At 41.3% G+C, this 19,145-nt stretch overlaps 2 protein-coding genes across 2 annotated transcripts in view; both read left to right on the forward strand.

Moving 5' to 3' along the window:
- The window catches only part of C3 (complement C3), a 54,927-nt gene extending 42,889 nt beyond the window's left edge, over positions 1-12,038 (forward strand). The window contains exons 24-31 of the mRNA XM_042450300.1: positions 300-503; positions 1,698-1,773; positions 6,312-6,474; positions 8,315-8,410; positions 9,417-9,567; positions 10,300-10,463; positions 11,308-11,466; positions 11,619-12,038. Of these exons, the coding sequence (XP_042306234.1) occupies positions 300-503; positions 1,698-1,773; positions 6,312-6,474; positions 8,315-8,410; positions 9,417-9,567; positions 10,300-10,463; positions 11,308-11,466; positions 11,619-11,642 (1,037 nt within the window). The 3' untranslated portion in view covers positions 11,643-12,038. The remainder of the gene's footprint in view (positions 1-299; positions 504-1,697; positions 1,774-6,311; positions 6,475-8,314; positions 8,411-9,416; positions 9,568-10,299; positions 10,464-11,307; positions 11,467-11,618) is intronic.
- A 600-nt stretch (positions 12,039-12,638) lies between these two features.
- The window catches only part of LOC121920515 (complement C3-like), a gene marked incomplete at its 3' end in the record, with an annotated part of 11,495 nt that continues 4,988 nt past the window's right edge, over positions 12,639-19,145 (forward strand). Inside the window, exons 1-5 of the mRNA XM_042447653.1 lie at positions 12,639-12,831; positions 14,149-14,203; positions 15,244-15,331; positions 16,531-16,620; positions 18,071-18,176. Coding sequence (XP_042303587.1) covers positions 12,654-12,831; positions 14,149-14,203; positions 15,244-15,331; positions 16,531-16,620; positions 18,071-18,176 — 517 coding nt within the window. The remainder of the gene's footprint in view (positions 12,832-14,148; positions 14,204-15,243; positions 15,332-16,530; positions 16,621-18,070; positions 18,177-19,145) is intronic.

A 19,145-nucleotide genomic window follows, 5' to 3' on the forward strand; every position in this document is an offset into this window, starting at 1 on the left:
TTACTTTGATAAGAATGGAAAATTCCCATTTTTAACAAAGTATGAGAGAAGTCCCGATATGGCATAGGATGCCTCCAATCTGGGCACAGAGGTGTACAATAATACATGGTCTCAGCTCGTGCCATGATCGGCGGAAAACAGTCAGTGCGATAATCTCTTTTGTTCTAGGGAAGGGGAGGAGAAGTAGTCTCATAAGGCACTACAGATACACAGCAGCCTTTAAGAACACAATCTATATAGTTCTCATGGGACTTTCTGTTTTCAGGGATTAACATGAATTTTGGTGTGTGTGTGGTTAGGAGACCCTGTGGCTCAGACTGTTGAAGATTCCATCGATGGAAGCAAACTGAAACATCTCCTCATAACCCCTTCTGGCTGTGGGGAGCAGAACATGATCAGAATGACACCCACAGTTATTGCCACCCATTATCTTGATGCCACCGAACAATGGGAGAAGGTCGGTGTGGGTCGCAGGAATGAGGCGATCAAGCAGATCATGCAAGGTAAAACAAGCAAGCATCCCTGGACTTGTCCTTCTACTAGCTAATGCAACGATCTGTTAAAGTCATTTCTAGATTGATTCAACCAGAGTCTGGGGCTTATTCAGATGGTGACAATAATCTGGGTTGAATCTTTGTAGTTCATATGCATTTTGAATGCATCCAATTAAGTTTTTTGGGGGAGGGTTGCCAAAACAGCAACAACACTTATCCCCCACCAGGATAATTGATATCAGATTTTCCTGAGTTTTTAAAATATATTTGCAATGTTGGCAGTGAGTAATTGATATAAACAGACACAGGACAAAACTCTGCATGCCTTGAACATGTTTCTGATACATTTCCACAATTGACTCCATCTTTATTAGAGTGCTGGCATGTGCAAGCAGCTGAACTCACAGAGATGTGCATAGATGCAGTTCCATCATGTGAATTACAAATCCAGAGTGCATGAATGGGATTATTTGCATAGTTGTGCTAAAAAAACACATTTGAATGACCCCTGGCTGAATTATGGGCCCTTCCAGGTTTTGTGTCTTTGTGTGTGCATATCTAGATAAAAGGACTAATTCCCTTGCGGTGGGGTTTGTGAGAGGAATACCTAAATCAGAAATGGGCAGCTCTCACTCCCAGGCACACCCATAGGGTCACATCACATCAAGCTTGGAAATGGTGGCCTTTACAAAAAATAATCCAAACTGGAAAGATTTGGAAAATTGCATGCTGCTTTCTTTGAGAATGAAATTAATGAAGAATTATATCCCTACTCTTTTATAAGGAAGGAAATTATCATCTCTGTTTATGAAGAAATAGATTCCAGAGAATATTGTGATATTGAGATGTAAACTAACTACTTATTTTTAAATGGAAAAATCAAGCATCAGGGTGGTCATGCATCCTTCCCTCTCCAGCCTCTTGGTTAGTGAAATTTTCTGGGCAGGCTGATGATGATTCCAGCTGTGGGCTGAGGTGGAAGTTGCATGCCTAAAAGAAAGCAGGAAAGAAATAAGACAAAGCAATATGTAACAGAAAAGCAACACAGATGAGGAAGTGCAGCATAAGAAATAAGGGAAGCATGGGATTTGGGAAGGGGGGGGGGGCTGAACTTGTTTAACTGATGACTCTGTCTGTCTAGATGCAAATTCTAGACTAGTGTTCCACAAACGTCTCTGACTCCTGCACCTCTTGCATTTTCAGGTTATGCCCAGCAGCTGGTACACAAGAAAGCAGATCACTCCTATGCTTCATTCCAACAGCGCCCATCTAGCACTTGGTATGAACAGTACTGCCGCAGAACTATATTTAAATCTGTGATGGACTTGCCAGCATCTTTTCTCTCTTATCACATTGACTTGTGAACATTTTCATTCACTTGCTCCAATTTATCTAACAAAATGGTTTTTTGTTGCATTATTCTTGTTATTTTCCATGAGAGATTCTAAGATAAATGATGCTCACATGTACCCCAAGAAAAAAAGGAGAAATATGAACAATGTAATTAAATGTTCAATTCTATTCACTAATCAGTGAGAGATTTGTCACTGACTAAGGACCTTACCACACAGGGTTTTTTTGAGCATGGAAGTAGCGTCAGTTCGCATTGGCCGATGCGTATTCGCGTTATATCGCATTGGTGTACCACACCTGTGAGCTCAGAATACGCATTGACCAATGCGATATAACGTGAATGCGCTTTGGCCAATGCATATTCACGGCTGGGTTCCGAACTGAAGGCAGCCGGCTCCTCCATTTTCCGAGTATGCAAAATTAGGGGATCGGCTGGATCCGCATTGATGGCCAGTGCGGAACCTCTGCTGCTTTGGCTGGTGTGTACATCCAATCCACTGGTTCTCCTGAAGATTTCCCATGATGCTGTGCTGGAATTTCCCCCTTCTCCTTCCAGTGGCCCTTTCCCCTTTTAGCAGAACTGCCAGGGCTGAGGAGCGATATTTCCACTGAACGAGATACAGCAGAAGCCTTTTGTATGTGTGGGAGGGGAATGTATATGTATATGTGCGTATACATGTATATGTATGTATATATATATAAATACACACACACACACACACAAAGATGTGTGTGTAAGCATATACATGCAGCATTACACTTTCGGCTGCTCCACAGTTTGTGTGTGTGTGTGTATGCGTGTGTGTATATGTATCTGTATGTGTATGTATATATATATATATATATATATATATACACACACACACACACACACACACACACACAGACAGCTGTGTGTGTACACATATAAATACGGCTTCACACTTTTGGCAGTAACACTATGTGTGTATGTGTGTATATCTGTGTGTGTGTGTGTGTGTGTATACACACACACACACATATAAACACTCAAGCAGACAGATGTGTATGTACACATATAAATAAGGCATCACACTTTTGGCTGTGGCACAGTGTTTTTTTTAATATGTGTGTGTGTATTAACTCTTATACAGACAAATGTGTGTGTACACATAAAAAAGGCATCACACTTTTGGCTGTACCACTATGTGTATATATATAAGTATGTATTATATATATAAGTATGTATGTATGTATTTGTGTGTGTGTATGTGTGTGTATACACACACACACACACACACACACACACATACAGATGGTGTATACCCCTTTCGTAAGTGGCTAAAGGCAGCAAATCATGCGATATACCATGCTAAACAGTGACCTCATTCTTCACCCCCAGAAGTTAAAAATGTTGCGCCCCATTCAGAGCCCCACAGAGCATGTGCAAAGCTTCCGATGCGCATCGGCCAATACACATTGTATTGGGCTGGTGTGGTTATCCAATCTGCACTTGCCTCACTTTGCCTGAATACGCATTGGCTGATGCACAAGACCTCGATCTGGAAGGCCGCCCAGGTGTGAATGAACGATGCGATATGACACAAATACGAATCAGCAAAGCGTATTCAGAAAGCGTGAGTGTGAATGAGTGATGTGATATGATGCGAATACGCATCGGCCAATGTGAACTGACCCTACTTCTGAGCCCTGTGTGGTAAGGTCCGTAATTTATCCCAGGTTTCTTTGAGCTACTCAATCCTACCACTTCTCACTCTAAGCCTACTCTGAGGATCTAGCTTAGTATGAGGAAAATGTAACTCCAGGATTGTATGTGGTACCTTTTAAACAGTTTAAATGCCTCCCCTACACTGTTTAATATTTTTTTAAAAAACTGATTTTCAAAGGCAGAAATTGAATTTTAGGGCCTTTCCATGCTGTACACTAGACTTTGATTTCATTTTAATGGCCAGTCCAGACAAGACAGAGGTGCTCCTGGTCAGTTGTAAAGCAGACCAGGGAATAGGGTCTTGTCTGGACTGGCCATTAAAATGAATGAATTGACCAAGGTTCAATTCCCAGCTCAGTCATGAAGCTCACTGGGTGACCCTGGGCAAATTACATGCTCTCATGTAATGACAAACCTCCTCTGAACAAATCGTGCCAAGAAAATCCCATGATAGGACCACTTTATGGTTGCTATTAGTAAAAAATGACTTGAAGGCAGACAGTTGCTGCTGCTGCTGCTACTACTACTACTGTAACTGCTGGATGGGATTACACTCCCCCTGAAATTTCAGGCTCGCAGTTTGGAGCCAATTGTGAGCCTGGATGCCCAGGTTTCAGTAATGACCAGGAATCCACTTACACAGCTAAAACTAGTGCATGAGCTGCTGTTCTTGGAGAAGTCAGATCTGCCTATGGTGACACATGCCTTGATTACATCCCTTTTGGACTAATGTAATGAACTCTATGTGGGGCTGCCTTTGGAATCTGTTTGGAAACTTCAATGGATTGAAAATGTGGTGGCCAGAATGCTGGTTGGGGCTAGTTATAGGGAAGATATAATTCCTTTGTTGAAACAGCTTTGCTGGTCACCAGTTCATTTCCGGGTACAATTCAAAGTGCTAGTTATGACCTATAAAACCCTATATGGCTTAGGTTCAGACTATTGGAAAAACTGTATCTCCCCATATGAACCTGCAAGAACTCTTAACATATTCAAAAGAAGGCTTTCTCTCAGTCCCATCACCATTGCAGGCTCACTTAGTGAGGACATGAGAGAAAGCCTTCTTGGTGGTTGCTCCCACCTTCTGGAATTCATTTTAATGGCCAGTGGTCTTGGGATCTTAATGCAATGCATATTGGCCCCAAATCACCCAGAAACCCCAGAAGCCATTCCAAATCAATTTAGTAATTTTATTAAACGAATGAGCAACACACACATAAACACACATGCTCATTCACACACACAAGAGCTAAGAAACAAAGATGGGAGAGGTGAACAGTAACAGGCCATGCTAATGGTGATACGTTACCAACTGGTGAGGCTTGATTTCAATTGAAGCAGGTCTGGAGCAGAAATGGACTCAATAGCTGCTGGGACATGTGGGACTGGCCAGCGTATTGAGGTACCTAGAGAAACCGGCAACTTGGGTGTCTTGTTCCAAAGTAGACCAAAGAGCTGTGGTCCAGGGGGTAATATTTATACTGTAAAACATGTCTTGAGGGGAGAAATCAAGGACTGAATGGATTAACTGCAAGCTAAATGGTTTTCCAGGAAGGAAGACTGGATGGGAGTTGTAGTAAACATGTCGATGATTGCATAGGTAAAGGACTGATAGCTACAGGAACTGTTCAGAGAATGGTGTTACTTCCTAAAACAAAAAGCAAACTCCAGCCTTCTAAGATGTCCCTCTGCCTTTGCAAGCATTATGATCTCCTTTTGCTGGAATCCCATCATCACCAGAGATCAAAGTGATTCTGCTGATGTCTTGGGTGATCTTTTGTTGTGGGTGCCTTGTTTGCTCCCTTGCTGGAGCCAACTGCTCTAGGGCCAGATGTCCTGCTATAGAGACATTTCCAGGTCATCCAACAGTCACTCTCCCTCAAAGTCCCTTTTAATATTAAGTTGATATAAAATATGAGAAGGATGATTTAGGGATACCAGTTTGGGCAATAGCCCCTTACCTGCTCTCATTTCGCTGCCATGCAAAATAACATTCTGTTTTGTTTTGTTTTGTTGTTGGGGTATGTGTTTTATTTAGTTCTATACTGTTGTAAGTTTTAAAGTGATTTTATCTTGTTTTAATTGTGAAGATTTTGAGAGTTTTTGAAATTGCATGGGTGGATTTTGGTTGGTTTCCTTCTGTGAACTACCTTGGGTCCCACTCCAGGGGGAAGGCAGTATATAAAACAAACAAACAAGCAAACAAGTATCCTATGGAATCTTGGGACTTGCAGTTTAGGGAGGCACATTTAGAATTCTCAGCCTGGGAGCTCCTCTAGTGCCTCTGAAGAAACTGTAAATCCCAGAATGGCAATTTAAGTGGAATCATAGCACTATATTTATGTAGATTGGAAGGGTGACTGGCTACCTCTGTGGTTTTTGGTTGTTGCGTTTTCATTTTTGAAGGGCCATATTTTTGCTCTTTGTGCAGCCCTATAAAGCCTCAGGGGGCAGAAATTTGGCTCCTGTACAAGCTGCAGTTGCTTACCCCTGGTCTGGCCTTATGCTGGCTTTTCATTCAGGCTTTCAGACACTCAGGCACCTCAGGCATCTTCAGACTAAAGATTTGTGTGACAAATAAAATAATCTTGCTTGTTTTAACCTTTTTCAGTAGGATGAATCCAGGGGGTTTGTTTCCCTTTTGTATCCTACTTCTAAGTGAACTGTTTAACATTTCAGCCAATTGCTCTGTAGGTGCGATTTCAAGGCAACAGCAAAAAACTACTAGCCTTTTGGATATGCTTCCACTGATGCTTTGGGTTGTTTTTTTTAAATAGGCTAACAGCATATGTAGTAAAAGTTTTTGCCATGGCTTCCAGAATTGTATCTACTATTGGAAAAGACATCGTCTGTGGAGGTGTGAAGTGGCTGATTCTAGAGAAGCAAAAGCCCGATGGGATTTTCACTGAAGATGCCCCTGTAATTTCTGCAGGAATGCAGGTATGCTTTCTTTCTGTTATTTTTGCAGTTAAAAAACAACAACCCAGAGATTTTTATACCCAGAAGAACATAACACAGGAATTAAGTAACTGACTGTTTTGTACCAGATAGACATAATGGGTGAACAAAAGGCAAGGAATTGCAATAGGAGTACCTGTAGTAGCAAAATATGATGATAAAGGGAAGGCAAAACTAGAGAGGTTCAAGGAAGGTCAAGATAAAGCAGGTTTCAAGGGATATGAAAAAGGAGAAATCTGTTAAGGAAGGGGTAGTAAAATATCCACACGTCTTTAGAATGATAGTTTTAGAAGGTGTCCTGCACTACTACTTTATGGTTGCTGATGGAAACACAGTTGCCATTGGTATGTGGGACCACTAGAGGAATTGCAGCAATCTCTAATACCCCCCCCCCCCCCCCCGAATACTTTGCATCTTTTGTGCTCTTAGTTTACTTAAGGTTTTGGGTTGTCTGATACGCCCTGGCTTGCATGTTTCAAATGTCATCCTTTGCATACAGTGACTGTTGGCGGCTTCTGTGTTACTGAAATGTTCTTGGGATGTTATCACACCAGGGCCAATCCAGAAATAATTGTGGTAATGAAAACAAAAAGCAACAGTAGCACTATAGTGCTCAGTAGTTTTATTTCGCGCAATTCGGAAACTTAAAAGCCAAAGAATAGTGCAATTGCTTTTTACACAAACCCGTGAATGAATCATTAGTACATTGGCATTGATCATTTTGTACATGCGTCCTTGCCTCCAGCAGTCCCTTTAAACCTGGATAACTTTCAGCAATCCTTTTGAAGTTTACAAGTCCTGGGTTATGTAACAGAAATTTCAGGAAACTTAAGATTTCTAGGTTTTGCAGAGCATATATAGTTTTTATATTTCAAAAAGGAATTTCCACCACAGTTACTTGTTTACTACAGTTCCTTTTTAAATGTACTAAACATGTTGTAAACATGCTGCATCTCAAAAATCAACTTCACAGAAATCGTCTTTTGCTTTAACAAACCTCCATCTCAATTTTCCTTCCACCTTTATTTTCTTCCCAGCCAAATGGAAGAGAAGGGGGGGGATCAAGACAGTGACAGAAAATATATTACAAGAAAGACTGTAACTATAATTGCCCCTCCATTTTCATAGGGGATCCATTCTGGACCCCCCCCCCCCACCCCCGCACGTAAAAATGGAGAATCGTCAATATTCAAGCCCCATTGGCTTGAATGGTGACACGTGTCTCATTTTGTTCCCCTCCATTTGCCACCCGCAAACACATGAGAGACACGGACTCCAAGTCTGCAAAAATGGAGAGGCGACTGTATAAGGGACATTGTAAAAACTGTAACATTGCAAAAACAGAGGGGTTTAAAAGTGGAAGTGAAAAGTCCTTTTAAAGTCTAAAAATCCCAGCTTGCTTCCTGCACTCCCTTTAAAGTTTGAAGATCCTGGTTTCTTCCTGCAGCCCATTTAAATTTTAAAGATCCCATATTGCTTCCCCAATAGTGTGAATAAAATCGCTTCAGTCGTGCTATTGAGAAGCCATTCGCAGGAATTCCCTGTAAATGGTTTGTTGCTCAAGCATTGCTGGTTATTCCCAGCAGAAGTATTAATTCAGCTCAATGTCATCTGAAAATATTCCACACGATCGCTCAATTATCCTGGCATTTTGCCTTTTCCTCCCCCCCCCCCCCGTGTGATAATCCCCTTAGTCTGAATTCTATAGAAACTATCAGAGGTGCTGAATCTATTTAGGGGAAAAATTAGGGACCTTAGACAGCTTTGAAGTTTAGCTACTGCATTCAGTATTGGCTTTCTTTCCTTCTCGACTTTCTTTTAGGGAGGCTATAAGGGTGCTGAACCAGAGGTGTCCTTAACAGCTTTCGTCCTGGTTGCTTTGCTGGAATCCAAAAGCCTCTGTGCGAAACATGTCAATGTAAGTACATCTGTAGTGAGAATGATTAAGAGAGGTTGCTGTTTCTTATAATATAATTAGATACCTCATTCTTTTTCACGTTGTCATTTTTTGTTCCTTATTAACCTATCCATTAGTCCACCTTCAGCATTACAACCTCTCAAGACCCAAGAGCAACCCAACTGGTTGCACCCTTCATTCAAAGCAAGGAAGGGAAGCACGCAGCCCTCGTGTAGACCTCCAGATGCTGTTGGGCTATACCACAGACCTTTCTTTTGGCTATGTTGGCAAGGGCTGTGGGGACTTGCAGTCCAACCACATCTGGAAGATTAGATGAACCCACTCCTGCAGTAAAGTGTTTTTGTTGCTTTTAATGTGTTGTTCAAATGCTCTTAATCTCCAAGAATTATTAGATCACACTTTTGGATGGGTCAAAAGAAAGGGAGAGGTAAAAGACAGGAGTAATGGCTGGGAGTGACAGTGGTGGAAGTTTTGGTGAAAGATACAGGAGAGATTTTATGGGTAGGTGGCATTGGTTTATTTGTTTTTATTATGGTTTATTTATTACCTTCCCTTCCCCTGAATATCCACAAATAAGCCCAGTAGAGCTGCCCGCAAACTTATCAGCACTCAGTAGTGAAAGCTTAGCAATAGTTAAGATCCTATCCTGGCCAAGCATAAAGTCCCACCAACATAATTGTGTAGAATTGTTCAGAGAAGGAAGGCATCTAGGTTGTGTAGCAAGTACTTTTGATAACTGGTAATGACTCGTGTGTGTATGTGTGTGCATGTGGAGTGCTCAAGCAGTGCACCATCTGGTGCTCTGGTCTTTCCAAAATGGTGAGGTACATTTTGTGCAAATAAGTCCAGAATGGCTCATTGCGTAAGTGAGAGTTTGGCTCCATATAATGCAGGCCAATTGGTTTACACCAAATGTTTGCAAACTGCTTCCCAAATGCTCCTAACATGTGGATACTTTGCTTCTCCTCCCCCCCCCCCCCCCGTCCCAAACAACTTTGCAATGCAGGTTCTAGAAGGCAGCATCAACAAAGCTACTGACTATTTAATGAAGAAATATGATACATTGGGAAGATCTTACACCACAGCGCTCACAGCCTATGCTTTGGCCCTAGCAGGACGGTTAAACGATGACAGGGTACTCATGGCTGCATCAACAGGTACCTTTGCAGCACTGCACTGGACAGGAGCAAAATGACAGGCAGTTCTTTTTAGCAGCAGCAGCAGCCAAGGCAAAAGCTAAACACAGGTTGCTATGAGTGAAGTGAGAGATTTGCACAGCAGAAGTCCTCAGAGCTAATGTGTGGAAATTGATCTAGGACACATTCTTATTCCTGCTGGCCAGCAGCTAGGATGGAAAGAAAAGCACTTTCCCCCCTTGTTTTCATTCTACTCTGGTGGCTTGTTCAAAGGTGCACTCAGTTGATCCTTCATCAGAGGATCCTTCTGTCTTGAATTTTTAATTCAAATTAGCCTCTTGCCAAACTTCTGTTAGAGCAACTGAAAATTATGTGAAATATCTACTTATGTCCAACTAATGCATGGATTTCTTAGACAGTTGTCAAGTTAACATTAGCTGAAAAGATAACTAAAGGGTTTTTTTCCATCTTGGTTATCATGAAATGGTAAGTTAGGGGCATTCCAGACATTGTCAGTTCTCTCTGGGATGTGTTTGTACATTTATATTTTTTTAACAGCATTGGCATTCCAGCAGCTTTTCCAGTGAGTGGGTAGGAGTACAAGGTGAGATAGGTAGGCAGCAGTCTGTTTGGTATGTATTATACAGGAAACTGGTGGTATTTTTAAGAGAAACTGAGGAGAATGTGGAAATTAGGATACTGAGTTCATATGCTCTCAAGAGCTGTTCAGCCAAGATTGTTCTCCATATTTAGCTGGGAACCGTTGGGAAGAAAATAATGCTCACACCTACAACATCGAAAGCACCTCCTATGCTTTGCTGGCCTTGTTGAAAATGGAGAAATATGATGGCACTGGCCTGATTGTCAGGTGGCTGACGGAGCAGAAGTTTTATGGTGGAACATACGGACAAACCCAGGTGAACATTTTACTTCTGTTGTTCTGGGAGTGGCATTGTCTTATCAAAAGCTGTCTTTCATTTCAGGTTGTATGAAAATGAACTGGCTCTTCTACTGCAATCGGCAGGCAGAGCCTTCATACAGAATAATTCCTTGCATATATAGAACTAGTATATCATGGAGCTAGGATCCCGCTCAACATTAGGAGGAACTTCCTAACAGTAAGAGCTTTTCAACAGTGGGACACATTCCCTCAGAGTGTGTTGGAGACTCCTTCTTTGGAGGTCTTTAAGCAGAGGCTGGATGGCCATCTGTCAGGGATGATTTGATTGTGAGTTCCTGCATGGCAGGGGGTTGGACTGGATCTCCCTTGTAGTCTCTGCCACCTCTATGATACTAGGATTCTATGATCTGTGGCAGCCTTTTCCTTGACATGCTAGCCTTATATGGGGGAATTTCTCTGCTGCCCCAGAGGGCAGGACCAATTCTAATGGTTTGAAGTTACAAGGAGGGTAGATTTCAACTGGGCATTAGAAGGAACTTCATGACAGTAAGACCATTTTGCTAATTGCTAGAGAAGTGATGGGGTCTCCTCAGAATGTCTTCAAAAAGAGACTGGACAGCTACTTGTTGGGGATGTTTTAGTTGGAGATCCTGCACTGAGCTTGGGCCTTGAATCAGTGGCCCATCTGTGATTTTATATCTGGTCCCTCAGCCATAAATCCATGAATGTTTAATAAAGTATGCCTAAAACTATGGAATTGCATTCAGTATTCTCCAGTTCTCTGGTAACCATTGTTACCAGATGTTGGCTTCCTAGCCACGTCAAGGTAAACTAGCTTCACTTTCCTTCTGCTATTTCAGGCAACCATCATGGTGTTCCAAGCTCTTGCTGAATACGAGATCAAGATAGCTACACATAAGGACCTGAACATGAATGTTGTTATCAAATTGCCAGAACGTCAAGATCCAGTTCGTTTCAGAATTGACTTCCAGGGTGCCCTTCTGGCCAGGACAGCAGAGGTATAGCCTTCCTTTGAGCAAGTTTTATTTATTTTTTACCTATTGCTTATCTCAATGAGTTTTACACATTGTTTCTGTTCTGGAAATGGTTGCTTATTTTTTTGTTTGGATTTGTAAGGTCCCTAATCTTTTTTTTTTTTTTTTTTGGGAAGGGCTGGCAACATAAGGCTCAGTGAAGCCAGAATCTAAAATATCAGTGAAACCATAAACTGCTGTGTACAGTTTCATTTGCAAGTGGATCGTCCATCTCCAAGGCACCACAAACTTGTTTAATCCCACTATTAAGAAATAAATGCCATGAAAAAATTCAGTTCTTGCATTTCCAAAAAATTTATAATGCTGCTGTAAATAGCCCACATAGAGCCAACATAGGCCTGGCACAAACCGGCAAAAAGCACCATCCTGTGGGCAGTGTGAGGGCTGAGCATCCTCATGCTCAAAGTATTAACCGTGCTGCCCAAGTGCCATCTTGATGCATGCCCATTCAGACAGTGAGTGTCGTGATGATGCCCCTTTGGTGAAGCACCCAAACGCCATGCGGCAGCAGCTATATAGTGAAGGGTCTGGAAACTATGCCCTATGAGGAACGACTTAGGGAGCTGGGGATGTTTAGCCTGGAGAAGAGAAGGTTAAGAGGTGAGATGATAACCCTGTTAATACTTGAAGGGATGTCATATTGAGGAGGGAGCAAGCTTGGTTTCTGCTGCTCCAGAGACTAGGATCCAGAGCAATGGATGCAAGCTGCAGGGAAACAGATTCCACCTCAACATTAGGAGGAACTTCCTGACAGTAAGGGCTGTTCAACAGTGGAACACACTCCCTGGGAGTGTGGTGGAGTCTCCTTCCTTGGAGTTCTTTAAACAGAGGCTGGATGGCCATCTGTCGGGTATGCTTTGATTGAGATTTCCTGCATGGCAGAATGGAGTTGGACTGGATGGCCATTGTGGTCTCTTCCAACTCTATGATTCTATGATTCTATGAGAGTAGAATTTGATTAGTACATCCTCAGATGTACTCAGATGAGTTTTCTCCCCCCCTCCATATTATCTCCATCATACACATGATAAAATATATTTTTCTTATTTATTTTATAGACCTAATGCCTACCTTTGTTTCAAGACAGGTTAATAATATCTCAATAATAACAACAACAGTATTGTATAAAATCAAATGAATCAAGTGAATCCATGGACATGTTGACTCTGGTTTTTCAGACCAAGCTCAATGAAGATTTCACTGTGCAAGCCTCAGGCAAAGGAAAAGCAACTATGACTGTTTTAACAGTGTATAATGCACAGATGAAAGCAGATGCTGCTGAGTGCAAGAAATTCAACCTTGATGTTACTGTTGAACCCCTCCAGCTGAGTAAGTCTCAATGGTAACTTAGTTCTGATAGACATTCCAGGTTCTAATGAAGACTAGACCCCCCCCCCAGTTTAACTCAAATTTGTAAGGATTAGCAACAGTGTTTTTATAGTGTTGAGCTGGATGATGTATACACGTGCTGAACAAGTTGCTCCACTTGCCTGTATTCCTGAATTTTTCCAATTTTTGATTTGCTCTTCAGGGGTTGTGTTTCCAGTATTTATGTTCATTCTTACAGGCTGAACAAATTGGCCAAAGGCCTGAGTGCTACATGGGGTGAGCTCCTGTCACTAGTCCCAGCTTTTACCAACCTAGCAGTTCAAAAGCATGCAAATGCAAGTAGATAAATAGGTACAGTGGACCCTTGTTATATGTTGGGGTTTGGTTGCAAGATCCCCCCGTGGATGACAAAATCCATGGATGCTCAAGTCCCGTTAAATATAATGACATAGCAAAATGGTGTCCCTTATAAAAAATGGAAAATCAAGGTTTGATGTTTGATTTTTTTTTCAACATTTTAAAACCGTGGATGCTTGAATCCATATATAAAAAAAATCTGTGTACAAGAAGGGCCGACTCATACCACTTTGATGGGAAGGTAACAGCGTTCTGTGCTGTCGTGCTGGCCGCTTGACCACAGAGTCATTTTTGGACAACGCTGGCTCTTCAACTTAGTAACAGAGATGAGCACCGCTCCCTACAGTTGGTTATGACTAGACACTCATGTCAAGGGGAAACCTTTACTTTACCTTACAAGCTAGGTTTAAAAAAGTCCAGATTACTAATGAAAGGGTTCATCTTGAGGCTGCATACGGAGGTGACCTTGTTTATTCTCTGAAAACAATATAGGAACTTAAATAGACAGATATGGGTGCAGTGGTGCCAACACACCATTTAAAAACTCAGCTGGGGCAGAGATTGAGAGCAAGGGAAGAACATAAGAGAGAGAGGAAAGGGGAGAGGGAAAAGGAGAGGCAAAATTGTTCAGAAAATAAAGGAGTGGCACAATGGCCACAAATGACAATGCAAAGTTTTATTCCAGATCAATCTTGTACATGCATGTAACTCTTTTTCATGAATTAGAACGCAAATTAGAATCTAGGCTGAAACGGATCTTGAAGTACTATGTGAAAATCTGCCAGTATGGACAGAAGGGGCCTATTACTGGGTGGCCAGAAGTGGAGGAAGTGGGTGGCCTATGAACACTTTTTTTTTTTCACAGAGACTTGCACAATTAAGGCTGTCACTGAACAATTTGTGCAGCATGAATTTTGTATGAATACTGATCATTTCCCAATTTATCTTAACAATTTCTAGGTCAGAAGGAGTTAAAGGGATCCCTGCAAGCTGTCAGCATCAGAATCTGCACAAGGTAAGAGTGGTGAACTGGGTCATAACTGGAGGTTCAGGTGAATAATTAGGTGGAGCAGAAATTACTGCTTTACAAGGAATTAGCTAACTGAATATTTCCCCAAATGCTTTCCATTTTCACAAGTTTGAGATATTTTGAATCTGATTAGCAAAGCAGTTGAATATATCCTACTCCCAACCTGTACTGGTTGGAAAGGAATGCATGAGAAACCAAAGGGCAACAATTGAAGAGCTCCATTTTGATCAACTTTGTACAGTGGACCCTTGTTATACTCTAGGGTTTGGTTCCAAGATCCCCTGTGGATAACAACATTTGTGGAAGCTCAGTTCCCATTAAATATGACAGAGCAAAATGGTGTCCCTTATAAAAAATTGAAAATCAAGGTTTGATATTTGAAATTTATTCTTTTTTCTTTTTTCTTTTTTTTGAACATTTTCAAACCGTGGATGCTTGAATCTGTGTATAAGAAGGGCCGACTGTATGTTTATAGGATTATACCACTTTGTTTAAAATAGGGAATGGATGTGAACATACACCTCCAGGTGTTGATAGACTGCAGCCCTCACCATCCCTTATCATAGCATGTTGTGTTTAAGGCTGATGAGAGCTGCAATTCACTGCATCTGAATGAGGAAGTGTTCTTAACCATGGCCAGAGGATTCTAGCCTACAATGGAGGGAGAACGCGAGGAACAGACACAGGTTTTAATGTGCTGCAGGTTTTCTCCTTTGATGTGATGTCCAATTTACAGTTTGCAAATGCTGGTTCAGCTTCCGCACCTCCACTTGTGAACTTAGGGAAGTTGTCTAACTTATAAAAATAATGATCCTTGACACACATGCACAGATTTAGATATTTTATAAGTCTTTACAGAACTGTATTGTTAATGAAGGGCAGATGTCTTAGTGATATGCTAGATCTCACTTTCCACCTTTCAAGTAGAACCACTTTGAAAATATGAAGAACTGAGCTTACAGAACTGGAACCAAATCAATTGCTAAGATCTTTCTGGGTTATCTTCTCTCTGCTCCTGATTCTAGGTATCTTGGTGAAGTTGATGCTACAATGTCAATCATCGATGTCTCCATGCTCACTGGTTTTGCACCTGATGTTAATGACCTTAAAAGGGTATGTGAGCCATGCTTTATGCAGGAAATGGCTGCTTAACTCATCCTTTGAATGTACTGGTCTTGAAAATTCCCTGCAGTCAGTAAAAAGCTTTTAATAATAATAATGATGATAATTTGTTTTATTTATATACCGCCATTCACCATGGACATTAGATCTACACAGAGAGATAGATTTGGGATTAATTGTAATAGCCACCACCAGCTGATTAATTTTTCCCCAGCCAATTCCTTACAGTTATCTTTTATTATATAGTCTTCCTTTTTTGCTTTTATAGTACTATATATAGGTCCCTACCAGCAAGGAACATACAGTGCGAAAATTAATCATGGGCCAGGAGAGAGAAACAGGAGGGAGGAAAGAAGAGACATAGATAGATGCTCCAAGTTTACATCTGAACTTTCAAGAATCTATGCAATGTGCTGCATCCTACCCTAAAAGTATGTTGATCATGTTAGGGAGTGACTACTTCATAGACATAGAAGGAATCAGCTGCCACTGGAACTGGACCTTTGCTAAGAGATAATTTTATTTCTTTCCCACATGTATGTGTAGTGAAGATGTCACATGTATGTATAGTGAAGGTTCATCTGGAGAATTTTTAAATACCAACAGTAGACTCAGTATGGGGCTGAATCACTTTTCTTTGAGCACATGTAGAGTGGTTTTTATCTCTTAAATCTGATATTTATATGTGAGTAAGCAGACTTGGGGAAGAGCTTTGTGGCTGTAACTGGAAAAGCCTCACCTTAGTTTTTGCCTCACCATTCAAAATGCAGTAGAAACAAAACCCTGGTGGCGCAGTGGTTAAATGCCTGTACTGCAACCATTCACTCAAAACCACAAGGTTGCGAGTTCAAGACCAGCAATAGGGCCCAAGCTCGACTCAGGCTTGCATCCTTCCGAGGTAAAATGAGTACCCAGACTCTTGAGGGCTAATTAGCTTACTTGCTGTTCACCGCTATGATCTTTGGAATAGCGGTATATAAATAAAACAAATTATTATTATTATTATTATTATTATTATTATTATTATTAAAACAGCCTGTTCCAAACATGGTGAGACCAAAGAAATAGCTTGTGTAATTGTAAGCCTACTTTGACTTTTTGCTGCATTTGAAATGAAAAACAAATTTTGTTCCTGAGGAATGGCATATACCATGTACCAACTAAGTCTCTTGTGCATTTTTAATGTTTAGCTTTCTGAAGGAGTCGACAGATATATCTCCAAATTTGAAATTGACAAAGGCTACTCTGAAAGGGGGAACCTCATCATTTACTTGGACAAGGTAAAGGCTTATGGGAGAGTTCTGTGGAACGGCTGGAATAGTTAGTGTACAGATATAGCTAGGTTGGCTCTGGTGTGTGTTAAGGCAAGGATTATGCATTAAGACAATGGGATGTGTCAGAGCTAGGAAAAGTTGCTTTTGGGGGCTGCAGCTCCCAGAATCACCCCAAACAGTATGGCCACCATATTTTCTGGGTGTGAAATTCTGGGATTGTAAAAAGTAACTTTTTTGAAATCTGGGATGGATGTGTATATTTTAAAATATATTTTTCTCCTCTTATGATATCCCAAGAAGAATTTTGTCTTCACATCCCAAATTGCATCAGGCCCTATATAAAGTGAGAAGGTGATGTTGTGCTCTGTTTGGCTGTGTAAGGTTGGTTAAACTTGAAGTCACATATACATACACATGGTGAAAGCCAGATATGGGTGAGGGGTAGGAGAAATTCTGCCAAAAACAATCGGTTAAGAGAGTAAGAGGTGCTTCCAATACTGTAGCCCACTTCTGAATCCAAAACATTGCTCTCCATAAAACTCGTAAATATAAAAGGAACCCTCTCATGCTGAGTTCAATTATACAATAATACCAAGCTTTAGGACTCAGAAGTGGGCTATGGTATTGGAAGCCCCTCTTCCTGCCCCAATTGTCTTTGCAGAATTTCCCCTGACCCTCACCTATATCTGGATTTCACTATGTGTGTGTATATATGACTTCATGTCACCTGCCCACTTATGGCAACCTCATGAGTTTCATAGGATTTTCTTAGGAAAAGAATACTCAGAGGTGGTTTTGCCAGTTCCTTCCTTGAAAATAGTACCTAAAGCACATGGTATTTGTTAGTTGTCTCCCATCCAAGTCCTAAGCAGGGCTGACTCTGCTTAGCTTCCTGGACTAGATGACTAGACTAAGATGATGTCTGAACCTGCCCCATCATTATGATGTCACTGTTCAGGATTAAAAAAATGTCTGGCAATGCCACTCAAGAAATTGTGGATCATCTGGTACTTGGTAACACACATTTACATACACTACCCCCTACTGTCATGGTGGGGCCTGCTTGGGATTGGTAAGAGTGTGATATTTGTCAAGAAATAGTTGGTGAGGCACAATATATGCCCAAAGTGCCAGGCTCAGTGCTGCTCCACATCCTTGAGTTGGCAGATTAATGTTGGCAAGACTGAATTGACATTCTAACCCACTGGTCTTTGTCATATATGGCCTATTCTTGTTATGTCCTTGAGTCCCATAAACATTGGATCCCCATATTAAAAACAAAAACAAAACCTGATCCTTGAGCTGTCCTGGCAAACATGAACCCCGAATAGAAACAAAATTATAGGATAGTTTCCTTAAGACAGCTTGGGAAATCTATGTGTGGGGTGGGGGGAATTGCCTCCCTTGGCAGGCTGGCACTTGAAGACTTGTTTTCTCTTTTCTCTCCTTATCCCAGGTCTCTCACTTGAAAGACGAATGTGTGCAATTTAAAGTTCACCAGTTCTATCAAGTTGGTCTCATTCAGCCAGCTTCAGTGAAGGTCTACAGCTATTATAATCTAAGTAATGGCTGCTACAGTTCTTCCAGTGAATTCAGCACAAGGGAAATCAGCCAAATGGGACAGAGTTAGGACTTGGCAGATAGTTACTTCAGACATTTCTAAAAATTTCCCCCTGTCCTCTTGGTATATGTTTGCAGAAATGAAAAGTAATTCCCCTGAAAATGGTAAAATACAATTTAAAAAGTACCTGGTACCCTCCCCCCCCCAAAAAAAAACCAAACCAACAACACTGCTTAACTCTTCAAACACCATTCATGTCCAACAATAACTTTTTTTTTTTTTTTTTTGCCTTAACACACCAGATGAAAATTTCTATCAGAGTGCAGGAAATAAAACCAGGACAACCTGCTTTATGGTTTCCTCTGCTTTAGCACAGGGTTTACATGTACACGAGGAGGTCAGAAGAAAGCTATTGAAGTGTGGGTGGATTTGGAAAATAGATTCTGCCTCAAGGGTTATTTGCCCCAACCCCAGGGCTCTACTGACTTATTGGATAGATGCAATCCAATTATTTTTTGCCAGAATCCCTCAAGGCCAGGGAGGACCAGCTGGTGGATTCTGAAGATTCAATCTGGCCTTCAAAGTCATTTTACCTAGCCCTATCAAGTTCAGCTAAGATATAATGAAAACCTTGCACCCAGGTTCTCTTCAAACGTTGGATGAATCTGGATGCCGTTTCACCCAGCACTTTGAGCCAACCAGTTGTCATTACAAAATACACTTCCAGAACCCAGACCATAGCATTGAAAATAGAAGGTGGCTGTCTCTATTTAAGGTGATGTAACGGAGATGAGCACCACCCCCTAGAGTCAGACATGACTTGACAACCTTGTCAAAAGGGAAACCTTTACCTTTATCTTTATTACACAAAGTCACAGTGATGTGCTACTAATATTCCCATTGGGAATCTCCCATTCCCTAAATCTCCCTTTAGAGGAATTTCCCAAGTGTGCAGGTTCCTCCTTGTTGA

This window comes from Sceloporus undulatus, chromosome 2 (genome assembly GCF_019175285.1).
Source record: "Sceloporus undulatus isolate JIND9_A2432 ecotype Alabama chromosome 2, SceUnd_v1.1, whole genome shotgun sequence".
Taxonomy (NCBI): Eukaryota; Metazoa; Chordata; class Lepidosauria; order Squamata; family Phrynosomatidae; genus Sceloporus; species Sceloporus undulatus.